The sequence below is a fragment of the Myotis myotis genome, unplaced genomic scaffold, assembly GCF_014108235.1.
Source record: "Myotis myotis isolate mMyoMyo1 unplaced genomic scaffold, mMyoMyo1.p scaffold_m19_p_3, whole genome shotgun sequence".
NCBI classification, from domain to species: Eukaryota; Metazoa; Chordata; class Mammalia; order Chiroptera; family Vespertilionidae; genus Myotis; species Myotis myotis.
In genome coordinates this window covers 137,345,934-137,363,311 of record NW_023416335.1, presented here as the reverse complement: position 1 = coordinate 137,363,311, position 17,378 = coordinate 137,345,934, and the positions used below count along the sequence as shown (strand labels likewise).

General features: G+C 34.8%; 1 protein-coding gene across 1 annotated transcript in view; it reads left to right on the top strand.

Annotated features, from left to right (window-relative positions):
* PTPRQ (protein tyrosine phosphatase receptor type Q) overlaps positions 1–17,378 on the top strand; it is a 246,130-nt gene that overhangs the window by 87,291 nt on the left and 141,461 nt on the right. Inside the window, exons 26-27 of the mRNA XM_036300643.1 lie at positions 4,826–4,946; positions 17,039–17,199. Of these exons, the coding sequence (XP_036156536.1) occupies positions 4,826–4,946; positions 17,039–17,199 (282 nt within the window). The remainder of the gene's footprint in view (positions 1–4,825; positions 4,947–17,038; positions 17,200–17,378) is intronic.

Below are 17,378 nucleotides of genomic sequence, written 5' to 3'. Positions count from 1 at the left end.
CACCTTTTTCATCCAGTCCGCCACCACCTTCTCTCTGGCAAACAGTCTATTTTATATATCTATGAGTCTGTTTCTGTTTGTTAATTTATATTCTTTTGTTCCACATAAAAGTGAAATCATGTGCATTTGCCTTTCTGTGATTGACTTATTTCCCTTAGGATAATCTATGCTGCTTCCAATTGTTAGATTGCATTCTTTTTTACGGCTGAGTAATATTTTACTCATCTATTGATGCTCCCCTGGCTTGGCTATTGTAAATAAGGCTGTAATGAACATAGGGGCACATACATTCTTTTGAATTAGTCTTTTTAGTTTTTTTGGATATAACCCCAGAAGTGGAATCACTGGGTCACAAGGCAGTTCCATTTTAAATTTTTTTGAGAAACCTCTATACTCTTTTTCATAGTGGCTGTGCCAGTCTGCATTCCCACCAATAGTGCACAAGGGTTCTATTTTATTCACAAACTTGCCAACACTTGTTGTTTGTTGATCTATTGATAATAGCCATTCTGACACAACAAACCCAAATCTGTGGGACACAATTATATGCCACCTCAAGAAATAAGAAAAATATCAAATGAACAATCGTTCCTTACATCTAAAGGAACTAGAAAAAGAAGAAAACATGAAACCCAAAGTGAATAGAAGAAGGAACAATAAATATCAGAGTGGAAATAAATGAAATAGAATCTAAAAAAATACAGATGATCAATGAAACCAAGAGCTGGTTTTTTGAAAAGATAAACAAGATTTATAAACCTTTAACCAGACTCATCAAGAAAAAAAAAACAGAGGACACAAATAAATAAAATCAGAAATGAAAGAGGAGAAGTAACAAGCAACACCACAGGAATAAAAAGGATTATAATAAAATATTATGAACAACTACATGCCAATAAATTGGACAATCTTGAAGAAATGGATAATTCCTAGAAACATACAAACTTACAAAACTGAATGAAGAAGTAACAGAAAAATCTGAACAGACTGATTACAACTACTGAAAATGAAGCAGCAATTAAAAGACTTCCAACAAACAGAAGTCCTGGACTGGATGGCTTCACAGGTGAATTTTACCAAGTTTCAAAGAAGAACTAACAGCTGTCCTTCTCAAACTGTTTCAAAAAATTCAAGAGGAAAGGAAGACTCCCAAGCTTATCTTATAAGGCCAGCATTACTCTAATTCTAAAACCAGATAAAGACATTACAAAGAAAAAATTATAGGCCAATGTCCATGATAAACATAGATGCAACAATCCTTAACAAAATATTAGCAAAGCAAATCCAGCAATGCAGTAAACCCTTGATTTTGCATACCTCAATTTAATAGACTTTGGATTTAATGGACAGAATAGTCTGTCCATATGTCATATGTGAAAATTAGCACCCTGTTCATTTTTAAAAACTTTTAACCAAGATTTGCTCATAATTAAATTAACGGGTTTTTTTGTTATTAATTCTCTGTTATTTTTAAGAAATTTTAGCGAATAGGCCATATGTTGGAAAAAAAACACACTGTAGTAATTTAGTCAACATAAATAAATATTATATATCTACAACTATATTCTACATATTTAAATCAAAGAGTTACTGCTCATAATGTTCTGCAAACGATTAGCTCATGATTACATACGGTAATGGGTTCTGTTGTCTTGTGGTGTGAATTTCTGCACCAGTCTAAACAAGTGCTGGCAGATGTTCTGATGTGAGGTAAGCCACACCCCAGCCATGTGCATTTGTTTACTCAAAGCAGTGAAGGCACCCATTTACTAGACCTATTCAGTAAAAATTTTAAATGACTGTAATACATGTAGAAAACTTTTCTGTGAAATTAAACTTCTCATACATACTTAATTTTAATTCACAAATGTGCCTACTTAAGTAAAACAGGCAAACTAACTAGTCAATTTTTTAATATACACATTTGGAAAACATTTTATTATATAATGGACTTTCAGCTTTAATGAACACCACCTTGCCTGAATTAGCCCGTTATATTGAGGTAAAAAGATCATACACCATGACCAAATGGGATTTATTCCTGGGATGCAAGGTTGGTGCAATATCTGCAAACCAATTAACGTGATACATCGCATAAACAAAATGAAGGATAAAAACCATATGATCATATAAATCAGCGGTTCTCAACCTGTGGGTCACGACCCTTTCACAGGGGTCGCCTAAGACCATCGGAAAACACATATATAATTACATATTGTTTTTGTGATTGGTCACTATGCTTTAATTATGTTCAATTTGTAACAATGAAATTGGGGGTCACCACAACATGAGGAACTGTATTAAAGGGTCACGGCATTAGGAAGGTTGAGAACTACTGAATAGATGCAGAAAAACATTTGACCAAATCCAGCACCCATTTATGATAAAAAACTTTCAGCAAAGTGAGAATAGAGGGATCATATCTCAACATAATAAAGACCATATATGACCAACCCACAACTAGCATCATACTCAATGGGGAAAACTTAAGATCAGGAACAAGACAGGGATATCCTCTTTCACCTCTTATTCAACATAATACTGGAAGTCCTAGCTACAGCAATCAGGCAAGGAAAAGAAATAAAAGACATCCAACTTGGAAAGGAAGAATTAAAATTGTTATTTATTTGCCCAGTTCTTTATCTCTATTCTAATTAAATTGTTCTAAGAATTTGAGATATTATATGAAAGAGCCTAGGATAGTAGTGAACATATATTTCAAACAGTCAGAGTTTGTTACCTCTCAAGTCAATAGTTTCAATGCATTGACTATGCATCTGAATACCTGGCTTGCTAAAAATACCGTCAAGGTAAACATCCATCCAAATCCTTGGCCTAGTCATTGATACAATTGCTAAGGGTAAAGAAGATCCCCCTTATCAAAATACTGTAAGGAAATTGGGAAGGGATAAAGTCCTGAGAAAGTTTGATTTTTTGGATATTAGGAGTTCCTTGCCCTCATGGAGCTTCCGTTCAGTAGAAGAGATACAAATTTAATAAATGTATATACAAATAATACTTATAATTCTAATTATTGATATAAGTGTTCCCAAAATTATTCACCAGGACAAAAGAGGGACTCTAGCTATTCTGAGACATCTGGGAAAGTGCAGCTGAGAAAGTTATGTCTAAGCTTTGACTTGAAGGAAGATGACTAAAGAAGAAGGGTGAGAGATAGGAAAGATCATGACGGGCACAGGGAGTAGGAGCCTTATGAAGACCCTTCTCATGTATTCTCATATTCTCTGTCATGATGAACTGGGTAAAATGCAAAAGATATTGCATTTATTTTTCTAATTTTCATACAAATGCCAAAATGATTATAGCAGTGTGCTATGATAGATGTGCAGTATTTTGTTTAGATAAGCATATTAATTACATTTATTAAGCAATACAGTTTTACATAAAAATATATTTTCCAAGGATATAGTAAGATTAAGTATAAAACACCAAGAATTAACTTATGTTCCACATAAATATATTAAAGAATAGTATAGAATAGTAAAGAATAATAAAAAATGTTAAGTTTTGCAAAGATATTGGGGAAAATAGAATAGGCTTTTGTTTTGACAAATGAGAGCTCTCAGAAGTAATGCATGTCTTGGGAAACAGGCATCTCCAAATGATATGTGAATTCTTGTGATAATCAGTGTTTGATAGCATTTTTATTGTCCTGCCAGTAATGAAAATACAAATACAGCTGTCATCATTATTTCTTAGAGCTCATCTCATAAACCTTTTCTCTGCTCAATAAACCTTTTTTTAAACGTCGTTGTTACCAAAATAATGAGAAAACACTCAGAGACACATGTATCTACACAACTATAACTGAGATTATTCAGAAAATAAAAATAATTCAGGTAGTATTTTATCCAAATTATTGGAAAGAGTGATGTGCACATGTACAGATTAATAAATTAACATTGTTTGAAGATCTCAAAAAATTTCCAGAATTTCTATTAACTTCCTACTTGTTCATTTTCCATGTAAAACTGTAACAATGATTAGTTTTAGTGATTTATACCCTTTTATATGTAAAAGTTGTATATTAATAGTCCAAAGCATTACTATACTGTAATACAGCAACTGAGAAATGCCATTCTAAATGTTTTATCTGAATAGAAATATACACTTGGCTAACTGGTTTACAGCAATTTTTTTAGTGCTTCAATTAGAATGGCTAAAGTGTTTGATTTCTCACACTGTTATAGCAGAATGGGATGTAGACCCTAAGCTTCATTTCACTGTTTATGTGCTGCATTGGTGTTTCCTTTGTAAACTATTCAATTTCAAAGACTATGTGAACAGATATTGATATTATTTACATTTCATTAACACAACTGAAATTGAGGTGTGTAGTTTTTATTTGTGAGGTCAGTTTAACTGCTCTCTCAATATTATGCTTATCACTTTCACTTTTTAAATGTGGATTTTCCCCCCCATCTATTTTTATTTTCTACGGAGCCTATTTTTTACTGTATATTATACTTATACACCACATCGTTTCTTTTTATTAGAGAATGATAATTTACCAAGATGTACTTGAGCAGTAGGTGAATCACTGTGAAATACTCCTTGCTCTTTTTTCTCATGAAATGTTTTTTTCCATTGAATCACAGAAACAGATGTTCTAACACCACCATGCAAAATCTTCTTTTATCATCTCATTTTGAAAGTAAACATCAGTCTCTCCTGCCCATGGAAAAAAAACACTGTACCTGATTCGTTTACCAGAAAGTTTATAATAAAAATTTTGTGCACCTTCATTTTAACCTTTTTAATATACATTTAATAAAATGCATCATCTTTTACTCTGACTTTTCAGCTCCTGATTCTCCCCCCCATGACTTCTCTGTGAAACAGTTGTCTGGTGTCAGGGTGAAGTTGTCATGGAAACCACCCCTGGAGCCAAATGGAATTATCCTCTATTACACAGTTTATGTCTGGTAAGAATTTTTTTTTTCTTTTTTGGAAATAGTTCTGAGAACAAGTATTAATCTGTAACATAATAGGAATGTAGTTTATTTTTTTATTTCAAAATGTGATACTACATTAGGAACCTGCTTATTAATAGGCTAGTTATTATGCTTTTATTAAGAAACAAGTTTTTCCCATATTATGTGGGAGCATAGTCAAGTTTTGTTGTAACTAAAACAAAAACAATTATGCATTATGCATAACTATAAGAGCATTTCTGCTCTTTAAAGTTATTGATCTGTCAACTTAAGTGAAGAGTATATAATTTTAAACTCTTCCAGAGTTTTACTCAACTATTTTCTATATTACTAGTTTTTTAAGTTTTCTTGAATATAATAACTTTAACTAAAATTTAACTAAGAAATATGTCTACAGAAATCTGTTACTTAAGGTCAGTTTTCTATTGAAATATAAGCATTGGATTTATTGTTTTCTAATCACTTTTACCTGATTGCCTATTTATGCATAAATTGTGAAAAAATTATAATCTTATAGTGTGTCTCATGTCAATTAACAACATGGCTATCCTACTTCATGAAAACTCAATAGATAAAAACCCTAATTTTCATCAATGTTAATGCTCTTAAAAGGATTCATCAGTTATGTAATATATATCCTAGTGCATTTTAAATATCTGAACTCAGAAAATACATTTTATACAGTATTTTATAGAGCATAGGCATTTCTTACTTTTAGATTCCTGACTCGGAAGATCCAGCATTGCGAGGCTACAATATTTCAAAGAAATTTACTTTTTTTCTCCTATATTAAAATTTTTCTTTTCCTAATCTCTCTTTAAACTCTTCACATACTGCTATGTAGGACTACATCTCCTATGTTCTTCATTGACTTATTCCTAGTCATTTTTCCCAGTCATGGTGAAATTGGGAGTGACATGAATGGCGTTAGTGGGAAGAGAAGCAGTGGGAAGAAGTTAACTGTTTTCCCCTGGTCACCATAGTCATTCATTTATTCATTCATTTTTTTATCCCTTCAATTAACAATACTGAGCCCCCTACCCTCAGGGAGTTTATATCTAAAGTGATAACTGGATTATATACCCATAAACAAACAAATGAGGGAAAGTCAAGGGAAAGAGGGCTACTGTACTATTGCTTGGGTGCTTGGGAAAATCCTTTTTAAAGAGGCATTGAGTTGTGATCTGAGGAGGACAGGCTCTGCAGGGAAACACAACTTACCATTTTTAAGACAAGAAAGGAAGGAGGTCAGTGTTTCTGGGGTAACAGAGACAGAGGAGAGTAATACTGGGGGGGGCAAACAGGTCAGTAGCCAAGCCACAGTAAAGATTCAGTGTTCATTTATCAACGATGGGAGTTACTGGAGAATTTCAGGCACTGTGGATACTTTACAGAGAATGAATTGCAGGGAGCCAAAGGTGCAGCAGGAGCCTGGTAGGGGTGCTGTTTTAGTAGTTTTTGCAATAGATGATATTGGCCATGGAAAAGACAAATGGGCCCCTTCGAGCTACAGTTCTGAAGAGCTGACAGGACTTGGTGATGGATTTGTTACAGGGATAAAAAAAGATGAATCAATGATAATGTCCAGATTTTTTTAATCAAGTGTGATACTCCAAGATTTTGACATAATTTTACTGAGTTAAAAAAAAACAAACTGAAAGGGAAATAAGTTAATGAAATTGAGAGTCTAGATTTTTCTGGCTAGGGTTCCCTGTCCCTTCTCTATGCAGTGACCATGCTTGTCTCAGTAAAATATCAGGGTGCTTTTAGCATCATGTGTGCAGCACACACACAGACACACAAGGTTAAATAGCATTCTGTGAGGTGTTGTTTACCTGGTTCTTTTCTCTCTGGTTATGAACTGTTACAGTCCATCAGATCCACTTATTCTAGGAATTCAGCTATAATTCTAAGTTATTTATTTTATGAAATTCTGAATTTTATAAAATGATAGTAGGATGTATTGCAATGGCATTTATTTATATTATACTACCTTTCCAGAATATAGCACGTCTGTATAATTTTGTAAGGTTTTATGAATTCAGATGTTATAAAACGACCTCGATTCTATGACTGGTTCTTTGTGCTTTTTGTAACGTTGGTGTGGGAAGTGAGGACACGGATTCAGGGTAACTCATTCTTTTCTCAACCCCTCTGGGTTTAGTTCAGTTTCTTCTGGGTAAATAATTTAAAATTCACCTCCCCAACAGTGCTTTTTCTCTCCTCTTTCTATGAGTATTTCTTTTCTGTTTCACTTCCTAAGATGGATTCTAGGTACAGGGGAAGCCCAATGAAAGTGGAGTGAGGGAATTTCAAGTCTGTGATACTGTGATTCATCTGAGCTGGCTTCTGGGGAATCATTCAGGTACTGACCTGCCGTCCTAGCTTCTAGTTTCAATGTTTTCACTTTCGGTTTTGTCCTTGATCCAACCCCAGGCTTATTCTAGTGCCCTGGGTCTCAGCATGTCTGTCTCAACCCTCAGAGGCACCTTTTTCTCTGCCTGAATCTGCAGTGTGCAGGATGCGAAGGTGACTTCCACACCCGTTCCCAGCTCTTCAATGTCCACTAGAGGAGCCCGTAGGTCTTGCTGGCCATGGTACTATATAGAAGACAAAGACTATCTGGGAGTCCTTTACAATGGGATTTCTTTCACAAACCTATTTGGATGTTTTCATCATTCTCATCACCCTAAGATCCCAGGATACCCTACTTATACTGCTTTGCCTTTTTTTTCCCCTCTCACTCTTTTAATAGTACAAAGCTTTTAAAAATTCTTGATTGATAAAAACTTTATTTTTTTATATACTCCTTCCTCTCTACACCATCATTACTTATCAACCTCTATGGTCTCAAATCGTATGTATAAAGAGAATGTAGAAAACATTTTTCCCCTCTACAAAACTTGGTTTCATTTTATTTTATTTATTTATTTTTTAAAATTTTCTTTTATTGCTTAAAATATTACAAAGAGTAGTACATATGTCTCCTTTTTTCCCCTGCTTGACCTTCCCCCAGCATCCCCTACGCCCCAGTGTCTTGTGTCCATTGGTTATGCTTATATGCATGCATACAAGTCCTTCGGTTGATCTCTTACCACCCCCCCAACCTTCCCCAGCCTTCCTGCTGTAGTTTGACAGTCTGTTTGATGCTGCTCTGCCTCTGTATCTATTTTTGTTCATCAGTTTATAATGGTCTTTATTATCCATAAATGAGTGTGATCACGTGGTATTTTTCTTTCATTGACTGGCTTATGTCACTTAGCATAATGCTCTCCAGTTCCATTCATCTGTTGATGGGCACTTAGGCTGTTTCCAAATCTTAGCTATGGTAAATTGTGCTGCTATGAACATAGGGGTGCATATATCCTTTCTGATTGGTGTTTCTGGTTTCTTGGGATATATTCCTAGAAGTGGGATCCCTGGGTCAAATGGGAGTTCCATTTTTAACTTTTTGAGGAAACTCCATACTGTCTTACATAGTCGCTGCACCAGTCTGCATTCCTACCAGCAGTGCAGGAGAGTTCCTTTTTCTCTACATCCTCTCCAGCACTTGTCCTTTGTTGATTTGTTGATGATAGCCATTCTGACAGGTGTGAGATGGTACCTCATTGTTGTTTTGATTTGCATCTCTCAGATGATTAGTGACTTTAAGCATGTTTTCATATTTCTCTTGGCTTTCTGAATGTCCTCTTTTGAAAAGTGTCTATTTAGGTCCATTGCCCATTTTTTGAGTGGATTGTTTATCTTCCTTTTGTTAAGTTGTATGAGTTCCCTCTAAATGTTGGAGATTAAAGCCTTATCGGTGATAACATTGGCAAATATGTTCTCCCATGCAGTGGGCTTTCTTGTTGTTTTGTTGATGGTTTCTTTTGCTGTGCAGAAGCTTTGTATTTTGATGTAGTCCCATTTGTTTATTTTCTCTTTAGTTTCCAATGCCCTAGGAGCTGTATCGGTGAAGAAATTGCTTTGGCATATGTCTGAGATTTCACTGCCTGTGGATTCCTCTAGTATTTTTATGTTTTCCCGTCTTACATTTAAGTCCTATATCTATTTTGAGTTTATTTTTGTGTATGGTGTAAGTTGGTGGTCTAGTTTCATTTTTTTTCCCCATGTATCTGTCCAATTTTCCCAACACCATTTATTGAAGAGACTGTCTTGACTCCATTGTATGTTCTTGCCTCCTTTGTCAAATATTAATTGAGCATATTGGTTCGGGTCGATTTCTGGGTTCTACACACACACAAACACACACACACACACACACACACACACACACACAGGGAGAGAGACAGCTTGAGAGGGAGGGAGTAGGAAATGGGGAAGGGAAGGAGGGAGGGAGGGAGAGAGAGAGAGAGAGAGAGAGAGAGAGAGAGAGAGAGAGAGAGAGAGAGAGAGAGAGAAGTAAGGAGAGATAGAGAGAGAGAGATCCTTTGTGTTTCAAGATTTACTTCTTTGTTCATTGCTGTATTCAGAACAGAAAGCCACCTGGCTTATAATTGAGATCATATTTTGAATGGGTTAATTAACTAAGAGCATATTTTAAGAGTTAAAAATTGATATTGACTTTTTCTCTTTGACTTTCTGCCATAAGAGTAGTGATGCTCTTCCAGACAAAGGATGCCTCGGGTTGAATAGGGTAAGATCACATAAAGAAAGAGCAAAAGTGGAAAAAACATGTCAGTATGTTCAAGAATATTATCTGTAACAGACTGAGATATATATTAATAATAATTAAGTATAAAGAGGCATTTTTAAATTTTCAGTATCTTCTCACTAAGATACTTATTGGAAGCTTTAGAAACTTTAGCTCATGTAGTTTAAGGAATAGTCATAATTCTTGGTTCTTTCACAATCACTAATGCCTTTTGAGGATTTTTGTCATATGTTTTATTGGGAAGAATAGGAGGCAGGTATCATAACATAGTGCACATGGGTCTTTAGTCAGAGAGACATGGGTTTGAATCCTGACTCTGACACTTACTTATCTGTATAGTTCTCTTAAAATACTGTATAATTGTGGCTATTATTATTAGCAGGGTTTCTATTTCTCTAATAATTCTACTTCCACTGTTGTTCTAATAATTACTTTAAGACACAACAACAACAGCATCTTTGGTTATTTACTCTTTTCAGTATGTCCACAAAATGCAGGTTTCTTATTTATTATATTGGATGACTTCTCTCTTTGTCATGAGCATTTCTTTACAAAAAATTCATGAAGAATAATGCACAATCATTTTATATCCACTACTGTGTGAGTCACATATGGCTTGTGGATGGTATTCTCAGAAATCGGTTTTCATCCATTGCATTCTAAATTAACTTTTCCTTCAAAAGTTCACTTTGTGAAATAACTTCTATCATCTAGCAATATGGTTAAGTAGTATTTTACTCAGTTATACTGATAAATTATACTTTTATGTTTTCAAATGATACATAACCCTTGTATTTTTAGAGCAACTACTATTAAACAAATAAATTTCTATTAGAGTTCAGTAAGCTTATTCTTCTAATGCACTATGAATTAAGTAAACTGATGTAAAGCTTATTTATTTACTTTATGTTTGAATTCAACTTGGATTTATTTAGCCATTTACTTCTACTGTATATTGTCAGTAAAATTTAATAGTAGTTTTCTCCTTTGTTTATAAAACTTCTGAATGAATGCTCTATGAATTTTAGCCAAAAGACGGTGAAATAAAAGTGTTGCTGAAAATTCTAGCTTATGTAGAGATCTTGGCATTGAAATGTTTCTCACTTTTCTTAGCAGTAATTATGAAAAACAATTCTGAATCAGTCTGACAGATGTTTATTATACTCTGTGGGGAGATATAAAATATATAGAAGGCTAAAATGATTGTAGACTAATTAGAGATAAAATATACTATGTAAAATAATTTAAAGATACTTGCTAAGCAATATGTTAGGCAGTCAAACAATTCTAAGCAACATTTTTTTTTAATCAAATGTCACTAGCCTAATAATTTGCCCTGTAACTTGAAAGCGTACCTTAGAAAATGGCCTTTCATAAGCTAAAAAGTATGTTTAGTCCTATTTCTGCCAGTTTTCTAAAAGATGTTCACCCTTTTAAAAATACCTAATGGTTTGAGTATATGATATAGATTAATAGTCAGGATGAGAAGAGGGCCATTTCAAATTTCATGAATTTACTCCCATTTGAGAATGAAGGTGATAAATACAGAGTCATAAGTCAGGAGAACATCTCAGTGGAAACAGAATATGAAGGCTCTGAGGCAGCATGAATGAACTGTATAAATAAGTTGATAAACAGCATTATAGACATGGATTATTGGGGCCAAAATGGGATTATGAATGATATACCGATAGAGGGAGTGGTTGAGTAAAATGGTGCTCTTGATCTTTTAACTTGAGGTTTCTAGTGAGATGGTAAAAGCTCTGTCTTTGCTTTTTTTGCTAGTCATTTTGTTCAAGGGTGCACAAGTTTTACTGTTTCATTCTTTCGCATGTATTTATAGACCCTCGTAAATCACTTATTCTTAGCGGAAAGATGCATATACCTGGATGCTTATTGCAGTGTTCATCATGGCCACAACAAGATCTAAATTACCAACCACAGTAGGTCAATTAATAAAAAATGAGGAATATTCATTGAACGGGCTGCTATAGAGCAGTTAAAATGGATAAACGAACTATAGGTATCAAACTTGATAAATATCAAGACATAATTGTAAACAAAAAAGGCAAGTTGCAAAGTAGGTGAGCAAAACACATTTACATAAACATAAATAATGTAAAATTATGCTATACCTTTTTTGTAATTTTTTAATTAAATTTTTTTAAATTCTTGCTAGTCATTTTTAATGAGTGTCAAGGTGCACAAACAGGCTATGTGTTGACCACCCAGGCTTTGCTGGACCCATAAACTGTTAATAATTCTGACTAGAAATCCAGGAGCATTTAAAAATGAGTAGATATCTGGTAAAACTTCAGGTTTCTTTGTTTCTTAAAAAAATCTGAATACTTCTGCCATATTCACTGTGAAGTGATGAATCAAAATCACCTGAAGTTGAATGGAGGCTGTCTTTAGATGGAGCATTTACCCTGTGATTTACCACAGTTCCCTCCACAACTTGTTTTAAGGCCAGTATTTTTAGTTGTTTATTTTGTCTGTCTGGATCTTAAATGTTTAAACCCTAAATCTAAGGGATTTCTTCATTTTTTTGTGTGTGTGAAATGCACAAAGCTAGGGATATTGTGATTTCCTTGCATAACTGATTTGGGGAACAAAATGTCTTGGAGAGCTAAAGAAAAGAGCTCAAGAGGGATAGTAGTTACCATTTTGGGACAGATGTTATTAGTAAAGATTCTTTCAGTTTCTAGTGACTGGACCCAACCTAAAATGACTTAAGCAAAAATGGGAACTTGTTGACAATGTAGCTGAAAAGCCCAGGGGTATACTAACCAGATGTAAGAGCTCAAATAATTTCGTTAGACAATTAACAGCAAGAGACTTGACAAGGGCAACAGCAAGGTAGTTGTGTCTTGAGTGTAATGGCAGGAAATGGGAAAGGATACAGCTGAAGAGCTGGGTGGGCCAGAAACTACATAACTACAGAAAGAGAGGGAGGGAGGGAGGGAGGGAGAGAGAGGGAGAGAGAGAGAGAGAGAGAGAAAGAGAGAGAGAGAGAGAGAGAAAGAAGAAGAAGAGGAGGAGAAGGAGGAGGAGGAGGAGGGGGAGGAGGAGGAGGGGGGATAGAGAGACAGGAAATTAATCTTAGTATTGCATGGGATATTTAATGTAACCATACACCCAAATTTCGCACCTCTGGAGAAAACATCCCAAGAACGTTCCATTACTCTCAGAATAAAATCCAAATTTCTTATTTAGCCAGAGGGAATCTTTCTACTCTCAGGGAATGAAAATGTTTCTCCTTCAACTCAAGCACAATTCCTCCTTCTGTTTTTTGGACCCTAATTCCTTGTCTTCTCCAAGGCCCTGGTTTATAAGTGCATTCTTAGCTTCAAACTCATTCTCTTCAGTGGATTTTTCCTCTAAATCTTACAAATATGTCTTTTTCTGCTAACGGCAAACAAGCAAAACAAAATTAAGCCATATCAACCAGCTAACCAAATGATGACAATAAGAGCAGTAGCAACAATTGAATACCCTATGTTGACTCAGACTTTCTTTGAGACCCTAGAAAAGCTTTAGGATTATAGAATGTGCAACTAATTATGCCTTGCTAGTTTGGGTCTGTTTAACAGCCAATTACTAAAGTACTGAAGTGTACCATAGAAGAGTAGTTTCCTTGTAGTGGGAACATATGAGGGATATAATATTTGATAAAAAGTCAAGTAATTAGATATTGAAATTCTTTGTTTTGGGGTAGTGGAATTTAGTGAATAAAAGGATCTATCTAGAATCCTATATAATAAAAGGCTAATATGAAAATATTCCCCTTGACCAGGAGTTCAACCTGGAGTTTGACCAGGGAGCAGGGTAAAGTGGCCAACACTGCCCCCCCTCCCCATGGTCCTCTCCCCCTCTGCCGACCCAGCCTGATCAGCCCTGATTGGGGCGGGCCGGCCAGACCCCACCCATGCACAAATTTGTACAACAGGCCTCTAGTATTTAGATAAGAGCAGATTAAAGTTTTGAAAATGAATTCATAGAAATGAATTTAAATGAATGTATTATCAGATTAGATTGCCCATAGGAAACAAAATATAAAATGATATAGTTTAGAAAGAAGACCTTGACCTTTCATAGGGGCTCCAACCTATCTAGAAAACCATTCAGGTTCACACTTAGGGAAATGGGAAAAAATCTTTAAGTCTTCCCAGGGGGTTTTTGTATTCATGATTACTTTACAAGGCATTGCTGCCTGGCATGGTCTTGATGTGATAAAAATTAAGCAAAGAAATTGCTAAAGCAAAGAAATACTTTTATGCTTTAGAATTTCCTTTATGCCCTGAAAATTATATTTTACTAAAGACCCAGTGCACGAATTTGTGCATGGGTGGGGTCCCTTGGCCTAGCTAGTGATTAGGGATGATTGAGGGCTATCTCGCCCAGTCCCAATTGATTGGGGTGATCAGGGGGAGAGGGGACAGGAGGCTGGCCAGGGCAGGATTGCAGGAGGCTCCAGGGCATGTCCGGCCCTCTCACATAATCCCGATCAGCTGGACCCCAGCAACAAGCTAACCTACCGGTCAGAGCATCTGCCCCCTGGTGGTCCGTGCACATCATAGCGACTAGTCAAGGGGTCAGACCAGGGTTGGGCAAACTTTTTGACTCGAGGGCCACAATGGGTTCTTAAACTGGACCGGAGGGCTGGAACAAAAGCATGGATGGAGTGTTTGTGTGAACTAATACATGTTAACACTGCTGCTGGTGAAGGAGCGGAGGGGAGAGCAAGAGAACCCTCCGCTCTTTCGGCTCCATGGGCCGGATAGAACAGCCGAACGGGCCGGATCCGGCCCGCGGGCCGTAGTTTGCCCACGGCTGGGTCAGACACTTAGCATATTGTGCTTTTATTATACAGGATATTTTTCTGAATAATTTCAGAGTCATTTGAATAGTTTTGATTTCTCAAATTTCAAACAGCTTTAAAAATGTTGTAATAAATTCCTAGAACTAAATCATTAAAATTATTTCACTGAAGATTCCCCTCAAGTTTTTTCTCAGTTTAAAAATGTATACTAATCAGGAGCTTTGGCTGATGTTGAAAGTTATGTATTTTAGAGGTTAAGTGTTGTGTGACATTTATATTCCTTCTATTTCTACGCTGGTTGTGACTGTGGATTTGTGAGTTAGACCTGCTTTGTCAGGTAGGCTTCCCTTCTTCCTCTTCCCACCTCACTCAACCTTCTATTCTACTCTCCATTCTTACAAACTAGCTCTGTAGTAAAGGACTTCTTGCATCTTTAGGGCTGTTGTTTTATTTTCCTTTTCTACTCATTAGTCACAACTCATTTTTTGCTCATTCTTTTTTCTTTTTCTTTGCTTTTAGGCACTGGTGTGTGTAGGATTTATTATTCTCATCTCTAAGGAGGTCACATGGTTATTAATGAATAGTTTTATACTTATTTACTGCTTTTTCTTTCTGTATCTTGTATTTATGTCCAACAGAGCTCCTGACATAAAGTGGATACTCAGTAAATTTTGTTGAATTTTGCTGAATATTGATTGCATGCATGTCACCTCTAAATTCAGAGAGGATGAAGAAAGTATATATCTTTTTTTTTGGAGCACTGTTTAAAAGAACAATAATTTCTAACTCCAACATATATTGTTTTCTATTCAAAAGACTCAAATAAAATAAAGAAAAGAAAATGCATGAACAAGTTATTAAAAAATGACCAATAAAATTATAAGAAGACATTGTATCTCACTCACCATCAGAGATGTGCAAATTACATAGATTTATTTTTTGTCAAATTTGCAGAAATTAAGAAGATTAATACCCAGACTAGTAGTGAGAGTTTGCCAAAATGTCTATTTTCACATATTAGTCTTGGATTAGGTACATTGTAGTGTTCTGCCGACAGGAATGTAGACTTGGGTGAAGTTTCTATGCAAAGGCCTATTTGTGTGAGACTAATAGCCACAGCCTTGAGTTTGAGGAGACCCTCTCCTGTAGTGTCAGTGAGGTCTAAGAAAGCTCTCCTGCTTTTGAAAAAGGACGTCTGATCAAACTGTTTCCAACTGCTGAGTATCTGGCCTATCCTACCTGTCTCCAATAGCATTCTCTGAGTCCATATATTTCTCACTATAGTAAGTTTTCAGTGTTTTTCAGATAACCATACTTATATACGAAGTGAATTGATGCTTTTGTAATGGTAACACCATGGCTGAAATGTCTCTTTGTGGATTCCCTTAATTCACCTAAAACCCTTTTAATTGTTCAAGAATTCAAATATTTCAATGGTAAAGAAAGGACATTTTATCTTCATAGAGAGCAACCATTGAAGTCTTAGATACCTTGTGTTTCTAAAGAAGGAAAAATGAGATTATAAGAGATACATATTTATTTTGTGATATTGGCCATATTTCATAAGATGTTTAATAATTAATTTTATTGCTCTTAAAATCTAAATTTATTTTAGAAATTCAGTTTTCACACCTCTATATACAGGTTCATTCTTTAATTTAGATTATAATCTATACCCAATTCAAAACTATGGAGCCTGAACTAATATAATAGAAATAAAATAATTGTAGGACACTTTTACTTAGCAATATTTTGTTCTTTGACCTTTTTTCCCTTCTCCTGGGTTTTACTACTTACTAGAAGAGTATTTATTTTCTTTTCTGGATTGACATTTTAAATACTTTTAAAATTTTAATTGAATGAGAGATATGAACTCTATTTTTTCCTATATGTTATATGTACATTATTTTCAGTCTTGTTCTAATTAAATAAATACATATTTGCTATTTTAGATACTACTATTCAGATATTTACTATTTATTCGAATTTGAATGAAGTAGATATTACTTTTGTATAATACAGTGGGGCCTTGACTTACGAGTGTCCCGACTAACGAGTTTTTTGAGATACCAGCTGTCTCTTGGCCAATTTTCTGCATTGAGTTGACAGAGTAACTTGAGATAACGAGCTCCTTAAAGAGCTCGGTCTCGGAACAAATTAAACTCATAAGTCAAGGCCCCGCTGTATATCAAAAATGACTTTGTTGATAAATATATATTACAAATAAGATTTTGTCAACACTTAAAGGACAAATATTTGAACAACTAAAACATTGTTATGAAAAAAATTCTGTGATTACTTTGAACATATAGTATTCCTAGAGATTCATTAAAATTAATCCAAGCAAACTCTAATGTGAACACATTAGACATTGAATATATTTGAAAACAAAATAAATTCATTTATTGAATTCTGAAGTTCTCTCTTTCTAGTATTTCAGGATAAGTGGCATCATTATCTTATTAGTCTGGATTAATAAACTTCTGTGCACATGTTCATTTTTAATCTAATCTGCTCAATATATATATATATATATATATATATATATATATGTAACATTTAATTTAAAAGTCAGTTCTACAGATAATCTCTTTTTTTCTCTCTCAGGGATAGGTCATCATTAAGAACTATTAATGTAACTGAAATATCATTAGAGTTTTCAGATTTGGACTATAATGTTGAATATAACGCATATGTAACAGCTAGCACCAGATTTGGTGATGGGAAAAAAAGAAGCAATATTATTAACTTTCGAACACCTGAGGGAGGTGAGTTCTTATCCTTGTAGACCACGTAAAAGAATATCCTACCTAGACAACACAAGTGTTAACTATAAATATGTATTATTAAGCCTAATATTCATCATTGGTTGGATGCAAAATTGCTTTTTGGCCACTTTCTAGCTGTGTGATAATGGTAAAGTTAGCTGATCTCTCTGTGCCTCAAC